The sequence below is a fragment of the Carassius gibelio genome, chromosome A5 (assembly GCF_023724105.1).
Source record: "Carassius gibelio isolate Cgi1373 ecotype wild population from Czech Republic chromosome A5, carGib1.2-hapl.c, whole genome shotgun sequence".
Taxonomy (NCBI): Eukaryota; Metazoa; Chordata; class Actinopteri; order Cypriniformes; family Cyprinidae; genus Carassius; species Carassius gibelio.
The window spans coordinates 15,845,187-15,857,415 of NC_068375.1; the positions used below are offsets into that span (position 1 = coordinate 15,845,187).

The window sequence follows — 12,229 nt, forward strand, 5'->3', positions numbered from 1 at the left end:
ATATATATATATATATATATATATATATATATATATATATATATATATATATATATATATATATATATATTAAAAATAGGTTTGAAAGACAATTCACACACACACACACGTTTGTTTTTGTGAAAAGTGGGTTCATCCCATAGGTGTAATGGTTTTTATAATGTAGAAACTGTATATTCTATCGCCCTTCACCAACCTTACACCTAACCCTAACCCTCACAGGAAACTTTGTGCATTTTTACTTTCTCAAAAAAACTCATTGTGTGTGATTTATAAGGAGTTTTGAAAAATGGGGACATGTGTTATGTCCTCATAAGTCGCCCTCTCCTTGTAATACCTGTGTCATACCCATGTCATTATACAGAGTTGTGTCCTGATATGTCACAAAAACATGCCCACACACACACTCACAAACACACACACATTTGTTTTTGTGAATAGTGGGGACATCCCGTAGGTGTAATGGTTTTTATAATGTAGAAACTGTATATTCTATCGGCCTTCACCAACCCTAACCCTCACAGGAAACTGTGTGCATTTTTACTTTCTAACAAAAAAAAAAAAAAAACTAATTCTGTATGATTTATAAGTGTTTTGAAAAATAGGGACATGGGTTATGTCCTCATAAGTCACCCTCTCCTTGTAATACCTGTGTCATATCCATGTCATTATACAGAGTTGTGTCCTGATATGTCACACACACACACACACACACACACACATATAATAATTTTTATATTATATTATATAAATATTTTTACAAATATTGCTATAAAATTATATGATTTATTTATCACAGTATTTGTTGGCAAAAAAGTGATTTGATATTATTGTTAACTTTAATATAATATTGTTAAAAATTAGTTTTGACTCCTAATTGTTTGACTGTCTAATTAAAAGGCTAAAATTGTAAGCCTGTATTTTTATTTATTTATGTTTTTTTTTTTCGCAATGCCAATGTACATTTTTTTGTAGTCAAGATTTGTGGCTTTATAGAAGTACACTTTCAAAATTTCACCTATTGTACCTTGAAAATATCGTTTTATTATAAAAAGCTTTTTTCATAAAACTTTTTTTGTTTTGTTTTTGTTTTACGTTTATTTGTCATGACAAACAAAATAAGTAAAAAAAAAAAAAAAAAAAAAAGCTTTCAGTAACCTGTCACATGAATTAATCTTTTTTTTTTTTACGCAATTTATATTTGTCCATACTTTATAGTGTTTTCAGCCTTTAAAACCACTTTACTTGTGAAGTGTTATTGAACGATTCCTTTGTGGTAAAGTGCCGGGTGATCCCTTACACGAGTAGCTTTTGAGAGAAGGGAAACGTCACCGAAGACACAATGCGTAATGGCACTGTAGACACTGTTGGGTTGTAATTGCAATTAAAAAAAAAAAAAAGTGTTTCTTTAAGAGGTTGCTGGTCAGTACGCTGATTGAGACAGTGTGGATACTCACCCTCTTCTCACCACAATGGCCATTTATCACTCACTGGTGTGTTATTCAAATCTCGTACCAAGCAGCCACCGACCCCATTCGCGCCCTCGCCGTTTATTTAGAAAGCTGCAGTTGTCACGCGAGCTCTCGCGCCTTCTTGAGCCAGAAACGCTGCCAAAGTGTTTTGCTCCTCATTTACAACAGTCATCTGGATGGGAGTGATAAAAGGCTATGTATACATGAACATCGACCCTCACTAACATGCATTATGATGGTCACGCATATCGTGAACTTTATTTATTCTGCGCATTGAAGTTGGAGACTCGTAGCACCGCGGAGCGAGACCTCTGGAGGAATTTGATGCACATCAGGATGTTTCTTTTTTCTTCTTCTTCTCTTCTCGTTTCTGGGTCTTCCATACTTGATCAGAAACGTCTCGCAGGTGCAGACATGGCGAATCGGTGCCTTCCGAAGAAAGTGTCTCGTGATGGTGCATCACACCTCCTAATGATTCGCGAGCACCTCGACAGAGCGGCACATTCCTCGGTTATTTCGTGCATTAAAAATGGTAATTTATTTATTACACCGGAACGAATTAATTGATAATATTTAGTGATTTATTTGGTTAATCTCAGCCTTTTTTCCCGGTAAGACCTGATTTTAATATTTAAGTGACCGACAAAAAAGAGATGTTGTATAATATGCTATTGTTTTTGGTAAAAGAACATGCAGTCTTAAAGCAACATCCCAGGCTTAGACGGACAGTGGGATATTGAGAGTCAGTTTGGTCCTGTGCTATTCTGACATTTCTCTAGATAACGAAAGAAAGTAGACCGAAAAATATTGTGATGTTATTTCACCGCCAATGAATTTATAAAATAGGCCTACAGCCGATATGTTGAAAGACTGCACGCCTGAATTATGCTATGTGAAGAAGAAGAAAAAAACAAAACAATGTGCATCAAGGCCTTTCACACTGAAGAGAAGAAACACACGAGGACACAAACGCATGGATCCTATACAGAAAAAAATATTACACAGATGTGCTGCTTATGGAAATATGAGCTCAAGCAGTTGATTGTCCAAACGCAATTCTTGTGAAATGTCAAGCGATCAGTCGAGAATTGTGCCTGGACATCTGTTGCTGGAGGCTCCCACGCATCTCCAATCAGCATCTCTGTCACGGGGGGTTATTAATATGATTGTTTTAAAATAACGAAGAGCTGTCTAAAACAGACGCTTTAAAAATTAATATTTGAAGAAAGTTGATTTTAATAGGCATTAAATTCTAATAAATAATGTAGGCTATCTGTTGTGTTTTCGTTACCATGAGCTAATGTGTTGAATTAACAATAGAAAATGTTTTTGCTTGAAAGTTAAATTCATGACACGTAAAAACTGCATACAATTTTGTATATGATTAATTGTTTGTTTTACTATTATAGCTACGTTTTATATTCACATCATAACCTTGTTTGTTAGGTTTGTTTTGATTAGAACATTTAGCCTACATAATATATTAAATGTATAACCTAAAATAATGTCAATTCAGTAGGCTACATCGTAAGATTTATTATAATTATTTTAAACTAATATAATACATAGTTGTCGCAGAAATAGATTTTACCTTCAATCATATGCACTTTTGTTCAGTAGAGCAGAACGAAAAATGCTTATCAAATTAATGTTAATCAATTGAATTGAATAGATTGAGTTTAAATACATTTTTATTTAAGACTGTATTTTTACTGTTAGACTCGTATAAAATGAGCTGACAGGATTTTACGACTTTGTCAGATTTCTTTTCAGTGTATGAGGCGTCTGCTACAGACTTTAGAATAACAAAGAAACGGCGTGTTAATCCAATAGGATTAAACCAGATTAGTTTTACGAACAGGTCGGGTCTTTTTATCTTTTAAAATCAGCACGAGCAGAGCATTAAAAGAATACATAGTTGTCGTGTATTTGCATTAGACTTTCACTTTTTTTCACTTTCCATATGAGATAAGTGCATCTGTTCAGCTATTAAAATCCATTTTTAAAAAGCTAGTACAATACGTAAAATAGTTTAAGAGTATTTTAAACCGTTTTCTTATATTTGATTCCATAACGTTAAAATTAAGATTTCATAAATATCGTAGCAACATGTTCTTGTTTATTGTAAAACCCTTAAAAAAATGACATTTGAGATTAAAATAAATATAAATTAAATATAAAAATAGTTAAATTCTCAAAACAGTTTAAAAAGAAAACGACATATGTTTTGTTTATAAAATAACTTGTAGCAGCCATGGACTGATATTAAACTGACATAATTTAGAAAATCCCTAATATTATTCATATTATCCCGTTTAGCACAAGCACATTTAATAAATAATAATAAGAAGAATTCAGTAGTTTTCAGTTCTTTAGTAAAGCATTTCTTCCTGTGCAGATGTGATTATTTCAAGCTTTCCACTGAAATTGATAAAATTCTTCTGCTACAATAAATGCCTGCTAAACAGAAATTATCTCATTTAAATTATGTAATCATAAACAGTTTCTATCTGAATGAATTCCATTGGTCCTAAAGACACTCTGACTCTCCTTGCACTGCTATGTGAGGTTTACGTCCATAGTTTCAGAATAGAGTCAATGAGCTGATATGAAAGACTATATGCTGTGTTAGTGGAATTTGCACTTATCATTGCAACTCACATGGAAGCAAATGAGGCCATACATCATGTGGAGGGAAGACCTGACAGTTTCAGCATCTGAGTCTTATTAAGTTAGAGGATTATCAATCATTTCATGCTTGCAAAGTCGGACAGATTTTGGACATTTTCTTATAGATCATCCAGAGGCCCATGTCCCCCACTGACCACACAGAGGCCAAGGGCATCCCTGGTGCCCCCTCCAACCCTCTCCCAGCATTCCCCCCTCCTCTTGCCCTTTGTTCACCTGTTGTCCTGGAGACTCATTGCTGTGGTAACCACCCATTGTTTGGGTGAGAACAGAGATGAAGAGACACACAGTCCACAAGTAATCTCACAAGAGCATGATATGATGCAAATACTTACTTCTGAAATCGGGATGACAGAAAGTGAAATGCATTTGCTCATTTAACATATTAAACATTTAGTATGGTCAAACCACACTCTAAAAATACATCCAGGGGACCTGTTACCACAACATAAAGAAATGCATGAAGACAAAATATAATTTATTGATTGACTTAAACCTTGCAGACAAGTTGCAGACAAACATTACTTTGATGAATTCTGGTGACACAAACATGATCATTACATCAATCATTTTTATATTGTGTGTAATTTAAACAGAAATCTCTGCGTTAACTGATTTGATGTACTTCTAAATTATGAACAAATGTTCTTTTAGTAACCTTAACAGATTGTTCAAAGTGATGAGGTCTTTAATACCATTCTCATGTTGCTAGCATAAACATGATCTATGCATTGTTGGACATTCATTTAAAGTTAATAAAACCTTAAGTGGTATACTTATTATTCCAAAACATTTCCATAATGTTTGCAAAATTCTAAACTGGAAAGTTTCCTTCATGTTTTCGCTTTGCCAAGAAAATCATACAAAAATTATTTAGTGTGTACTTTAAAGACATTTAATGCTGTAGTGTCTGATATTTTAAAGTGTTTCTGTTGAACTTGTACATATCTTACTTGTTCATTACATTTACATGCAAAATAATGTGTTATGCCAGCTGTAGATTTTAACTGAAATATATGATTAATTGGTTCTGAGATCACCACTTATGTTTTTTTGAGTAATGAACATTGAATGAACAATCTTTTAGTAATGAACGAACTTTTTTTATGCTACAAATTAAGTTTGTTGGTTTAATATAATTTCACAAGAAGTAACTCAGAAAGACTGATGCAAACTGTTGTGTTCATTTTATTTTTATTGTTCAGCCAAACATTTGTTTTTGGGTTGTGACTTTCTATTAATAAAACACTGTTTAATTAACAAGCATATTGTTAATAACCTCACAAAACACAACAGAGTAATGGTTGCACAGCCAGGAGGCGGCAAAAGTTGGTTTAGCCGAGCGTCTCAGCTGAATGCATCTCAAAAGGACTTTGCTCAGTGTGCCAATTGTTTTTCATCTGTGGGCCACACAAGGCCCACCGCATCCTCCATCCCACCCCTCAGCCGGCGCTAACTCCAGCCTGACCCAGGCCATGCAGATGAAAGCCTCATCAGCTCTGTGGCTGGTCATATTTACAAGTGAAAGACATCCAATAATGGGGTGGTTAGGGAGAAAATGAGGAGACAGAGGGGCGCTCACAGATGTTGGGGGGGTCATTGTAGCCTGGCCAGTGGGGACCAGCAGAGGGGGTGATGTGGTGCCTTTTTAGATCTGATTTAGGACAGAATGGAGAGGTGTCCGAAGCGAGGGCAGCCACCTCGGAGAGCGTGTGAACAGGAGCACGGGGGTCAAGCTCAGAGCAGAGGTTTGGGGGAGGGAGGTGGGTCACACTGTTATTATCCTGTTGCTTTTTGTAACTGTTGAAAATCCTTCCTTTGACTTGACACCACCAAAGGTGAGGGCCTCGTCGCTACACTTCCTCTTGGAATACTGGGATGAGACAGATGAAGTCATCAAACTGGGCATTAGTGCTTTGTGTGCAGGTGAAATGGTAGGGAAAGCTTTGAGGGCTTATCCACTAAAATTCAACATGGTCTCAAAAGCTTTAATGTCCAGCTCACAGTCACTTTGTCCTTCTTGCCAGACCTTCAACAGACCACCTAACACCTGCTAACAGTTCCTGCTGAGAAACATTTCATATCCTTTGGTAAGTGGAGGAAGACGGGCTGTCAGAGGGAGTTGGGGGGCTTTGTGTCATTCTGTCCATGTTCAACAGTTATGTGTTCACACAGTCAGGGACTTGGAATGGACAGAAATAGGGTTGGAAATATATGAAAAGCGCAGATTAACTCATGATATACAAGACAATAAGTGAAAAATGATGTTGTGGATTTCAAAAAGTGCAAATACACAAGTTAATAAAATGATTTTTCACAAAAACTTGATTTTATTGTCATGCCTTTGATGCACAGTTATGAAAAGCACCATTTCATTTTGAATTACTGTACATTTAAAAAAAAAAAAAACAATACAGATGGATATGGCTGATCAATGAATCGAAAATGCATTAAGAAAATGGTTTGACCTTTAAAACGTTATTTACATTATCAGGGCACTTCAAGCATAAATTATCCTTTAGATTCCCTTTAGTGTTTTAAATTACATAAAGGAACTGAATGTTTGTTCTAACCATTTTAGAGTTTATATAGGAAGGAAAAAAAAAGGTAAGAATATAGCATTAAGAAAAGAAAACAGAATTATGTATTAAAATATTTCTTAACTTTGATGTGGTACCATGAAATATTCTATTTTCCTAAGGTTCACTCAAAAGTGAAAATTATGAAAATTATATATTAACATCATTCACTCTCTCTCATCATGTTGTTCCAAACCTGTATGGATTAATGCTGAAATATTAAGAATTTTGGTAACAAAAAAGGCACTTTTCAAAATATCTTCTTTTTCGTTTGGAATGACGTGAGGGTGAGCACATGATGACAGAATTACAATTTTGTGTCAACCGTTGCTTTAAGACATCTTTATTTACATTGTACTGAAAGATCTGCAGAAACTTACTGACTTGTCTGGTTTAAAAAAAAGCAACTATTTAAATACTAAATGAAAGCTATTATACATCATTTACACGATAAAAAAAAACTTACTTCAAGTAGGCACTGCTGCCACCCTGTGGGCGGCATAAAAAAATACAGCACTTAGTTCCATTTTCAAATGAATTTCCCATAATAAAATAAATTATAATTAAAGTTCTGAGATTTGTAGTTATTTGCACACTGAAACTGAGAATGTTGTAGGTTGTTTCAGTGGCCCAGAGAACTGAGGTTGGCTCTGTGAATCTGCCCTTTTTATTAAATAGCAACAGGCTAATTATTCCTGCTTGATTAAAACCAGCAAACCAGAGCTAGCAATATTTATTGCATCCTGCTCATTCTTCATCAGAACTCATCCATATGGATGAAACATACAAACGTCCCCAAATTCCAAATTCAGGCAGGTTTACTCTGTAGTTCCTTCACCCAAAGAGCTCCCAGTTGCTGTTAAGATCCTTAAGGGATTTTACTCTTACCCTCAAAGGAACAGGTTAACTTTTGCCGGTACTAATTTGCAGCCAGTGCTGGAGAAGTATTGTCCATCATTTGGTGTGTAAGTCATGGCGCCCCCTACCAACGAAGTCACATCTGCACGCTGACACTCCCCACGCTGGCAGAGCTCCCGCTGGGCACAGCGCTCCACGTGGCGCCGCAGCAAGGGAAGAAAAGGCACAAAACGAGTGATAAGCTTTTCTGTAATTATTCTGGAGTGGTAGAAGCCACCTGGGAAACAAAGTTCACCCACAGATTAGATTGATTTAACAGAGGAACATTGTGCAGCATATAGAAAGTACTAAGATCACTCACTGTTCTTGTTGTTGTACACTGCATCAGCAATACTGTCCTCCAGCTCTTTAGGAAGAATGTCCTCTCGATCTCTACCTGCCTGACGGCTCTCCAGCGCAACTTTGTTAATTACCTCCTGACCTACAGTACTGAAAAACAAAAACCAAAAACATCTATCCCTCCATTGAAAGTCCAAGTAACAAAACTTGATCCAAAAAAGGTAATTAAGGCATTGTAAAGGAAATCCACATGAATCAAATAGTTTAATACAAAGCAACTATATCTCTTCAAAAGACTTTAAACGATCAATTAATATGGATTCGTTTTCTAAAGCCTATATGACATTTTTGGACCTTCTAATTTTTAGTTACCTGGACATTCAATGGAGAGACAGAAATCGTTCAGATTGATCAAGATTAAGCTAATTCATGACGGTTTGGATTGACACGAAGCTAAGAACATGATGACAATAGTTTGGACTATCCTTTTAATACTTAAAATTCCTTGCTTTAGGAAGCAAGGTGCTTTAAGTGAATGACACATCATTCTGCCTTACATCTTTTGTAAGTCATATGGTGGATAAGAAACAAAATAAAAGATGTTTTATTTTTTGATAAACTATTTTATTCACAACATAATCTCTTTTAAAATGCCTTATAGGGTAATGATAATCAAAATAGTCATGAGCTAGATTAAGCTTTGATCTCTGCAAACCAAACTATAACTTTAATGAAACTTTTTCTTTCCCACTAATAAAAATATTTGATCATTAACTAGCTCCACACTGGAGAGCCGCTTTATTAGAGAAAATTAAGTTTTAATTCTAACAGAAAACAATACTGACAATACTGTTTTATAATGTAAAGCTGCTTGAATTAACCTATTGCATAAGGTACAAAGTTATATAAATAAACATGATATGACTGGACTTTATTGGAGTACTAGACTGCAGAGCTTGTGAAACATCCACATGGCTGTAATCAGATGTGTTCTTAACTGCTGCTTTCTCACCACTGTCAGTTTTTGAAGTGTTTATTTTGTTATTTGGAGGAAAGCATGCAGCATATATTTAAATATACATCCAAATGCCACACAGCATCTTCAGGTTTGGCTGTGTTTGCAATGAACTGAATAGTGATGGGTCGTTCTTGAATGATTCGTTCATGACTCGGGAAGAACAAGTCGTCTCAGGGAGTGATTCATTCAGTACTGGAATTAGTCAAGTAGCTCCAGTGTTACGAATCTTTGGGTTTTTCGAGTTGTTTGTTTACCACGTGACAGACCCATAAGCTTAACCTATGCAGTCTGAGCCAGAAAGAGGTAAAAAAATAAACTCTTTATTACCTTTGTGAACCATCATGACTGAAATTCACACATTTATAAATTGTAAGTAGTAAAAAGCTACAATTTGAGACCAAAAACGCATCAAAAGAGCAAACGATTCGTAAAGACTCGAGAGATGAAATAATCAATTCTCTTTGCAGCGCAAATCGATCACAATCTGACTTGAAGCAGTGCATGCCAGTTAGAAATTCTGTCCAACTTGAGATGGCGCAGACGCCACATGACTATCACGTGTGTCATCAAAGTACCACGAGAGTGTTTCGAGAGAAGCCGGCTGACTGAGTTGCTGATGACGACACAGCTGCTTCATGTTTGGCAACATGACAACGATCACGGGTGTTTCAGTTAGTCGAACCTTTTCATTTCCAATAAAGGCCACAAATCTGTGTTTTTAGAATGGATAAAAGTTTTCTTTTGTATTTTAGTCGCACTGTTGTACTGAGTCACGTTTATCATTCAACACTGATAAAAGCATATATACACATTATTAGTAATTAAAAAATATATGATTATGTTGAACTTTATTCTTGAAAAGATGGTGCTGTATTAAGCAGTATATAAAAAGTGTTTCTGTCACTCATAGAAATGTTTCTGAAACGTCTGTGTATTTGACAAATATTGCATTTAATCAACTTCATCTGTGATATAGTATGCAAAGTGTCCGGCTTGACGTGTCTGTTTTCAGCTCCGTCCCCTGACTGCATCGCCGTCTGTAGCTGTGTTTCAAGTTGAACGCACCTTTTGGTTAAGTTAATGGGGCTGTCAAGTGATGAAAGAACTATTATTTAAACTTTTCTGTTTCTTATAGTAGTGTAGTTTTGTATTGTTTGTATTGAGATCAACGTTTCCGTAAGCAGTAGATGTGTTGGGGAAGTAACACATAACATATTAATTATATTTTGCTAAAATGCACGAAATGAACAAAATGACTCAAAAAAAGATTCGTTCATTTTGCTGAACAAGACTCAAAATTATTCCATTAATGAGTCATTCAGACTTACCTGATAAATACATAAATCGCCTTACGGTAGTTCGTCTGGAACAGAACATGAAAGGGGCCTAAATGCGGTTCTAAAACATCGATCACACCAGGAGGCATTTTCTCCATCTCATCAAAGATGAAGATTGAGCGAGCACAAGCTGTGAGGTTTCCCTCGACCCAGCGTTTTAGATCTGACTGTGCACAAAACAAGAAACAAACAAATAAACAATTAATAAAAAACGGTATTCATCCAGGATGCAAAGATTAAACTGCACAAGATTTGTGTTAATATCAGTAAACATACACATACCCTGTATTGTTGCACCCTGTCAGCTAAAGGAAAGTGTAAAGTGGGAACAAACTGATGGATGTATGGGCTGCCCATAGCTGTTCCGTAGATGTGTCGTCCCATCATAGAGCTGACCAGACTTTTTCCAGTCCCAGATGCTCCATGGAATGACAGCACTAGCGGTCTGTCGGGGCTCTCATTCTGTAAAAACTTCACCACTGCTTCCGAGATGATATCCTGAGCCATATGTTGACCATAAAGATTTTTATAAAGGTCCCACTCTAAACCTGTTAAAACACAGGCACAGTCGGGATGACTGAGGGGGTTTGTGAATAAAAGCTTTCTGTTACTCTGGAGCTTGAACAGCTGTCGCAGATTACCGTATGACATAATGACAAACCAATACATTAAAAACCTCCAAATATATAGATAAATAATCACGTCGAAGCAGAAGTTTGTTTAATGAGACATTTACTGTTACCTCATATTAAATTGGCTTGTTATGATTACTAAGATTGTAGATAATATGTAATGAATAAAAACAAACACAATGATTAAGTACTTACTTATAGGATAAGATATCAGTTATACGACTGCTATGACTGTTATGCTCTTCATCAGAATGTCAGTCATAATGTTTAATTTTCATTTTATTGGTGCATTTATTGTTATGTGAAAATGTTACAATTTGAAATATTTATGTGCAGTGGCTCTCTGGTGTTAGAAATTGAAGAGCTAAATTTATATGTATATAATTATGTGCTCTTTGGTATGACATCAAGCAAATCATATAAGTAATTTCATCTCAAAATTTAGAATTTCCTCCAGTCTAAACGAACACAGCTGCAGACACACTGTGAACTATGTAGCATTTCGTTTGTTTACAGTGGGGTTAGCTGTCAACTACCATTGGTTAAGTTAAATATGGCATATGTGGTATAAAGAAAGTTTTTGTTGTTGTTGTTGTAGTTTTCTTAAAAGAAATAATCTACTGAAGCTGGAAAAAAAAAGCCAACTGAGTACAGAGCACAGATGCTAATGTTAACTGTCTACATGCTGAAGAGACGGCTATTAACATCCCACACACCTTACCTTTTATGTCTGGTTTGAAGTCACAGTCGCAGCTGTCAGAAATTGAACAATAAATAGACTTCATCTCAAAACCGGTACCTAAGGACGAACAATAAATTAAAAGAAGTATAAATATCATTGTTGATAGCCTCGGAGCACAGCTCCACAATGATTTGGACGGCGGAAGCAGAACTACTACTGCGCCACTGCGCCACAGACAGTAGAGGGCAACAGTCTTTTTCTTCTTGTGTTATTTACGACGCTTCAATAGCGTATTGCCGCCCTCCTCAGTTCATCTGAAGAACTCTATCTCATATATTAAATCCTCAAATAAAGACCTCTGTGGAGTAAAAAAACTTATAACAATCTTTGTTGTTTCATATTCCTTATTTTCGAGAATTGATTTTAAAGATAAAGATGAGACTCCGGATGCAAACAGATCAGAAAACATACGATTTCTTGCAGCATGAAGAATTTCACACTCAATTACTAAATGCTTCACGGTTTCTAATTTAGGCCTACCACACAAACATTTGCTGTCTGGATGCTTGCCAACCCTTTCCAGCCCAATGACCCAATCTTAATCTAGTGATTATCACACTATCC

The 12,229-nt window shown here is 35.8% G+C and overlaps 1 protein-coding gene across 1 annotated transcript; it reads right to left on the reverse strand.

Annotated features, from left to right (window-relative positions):
* Positions 1-6,467: 6,467 nt before the first annotated feature.
* LOC127997257 (torsin-2A-like) lies at positions 6,468-11,840 on the reverse strand. The gene is made up of 5 exons (XM_052592010.1): positions 11,645-11,840; positions 10,574-10,839; positions 10,283-10,458; positions 7,959-8,086; positions 6,468-7,874 (listed from the first exon to the last, which is right to left on the reverse strand). The coding sequence occupies exons 1-5, from the start codon at positions 11,760-11,762 to the stop codon at positions 7,630-7,632; spliced, it is 933 nt and encodes a 310-aa protein (XP_052447970.1). The 5' UTR covers positions 11,763-11,840; the 3' UTR covers positions 6,468-7,629.
* Between the last annotated feature and the right edge of the window lie 389 nt (positions 11,841-12,229).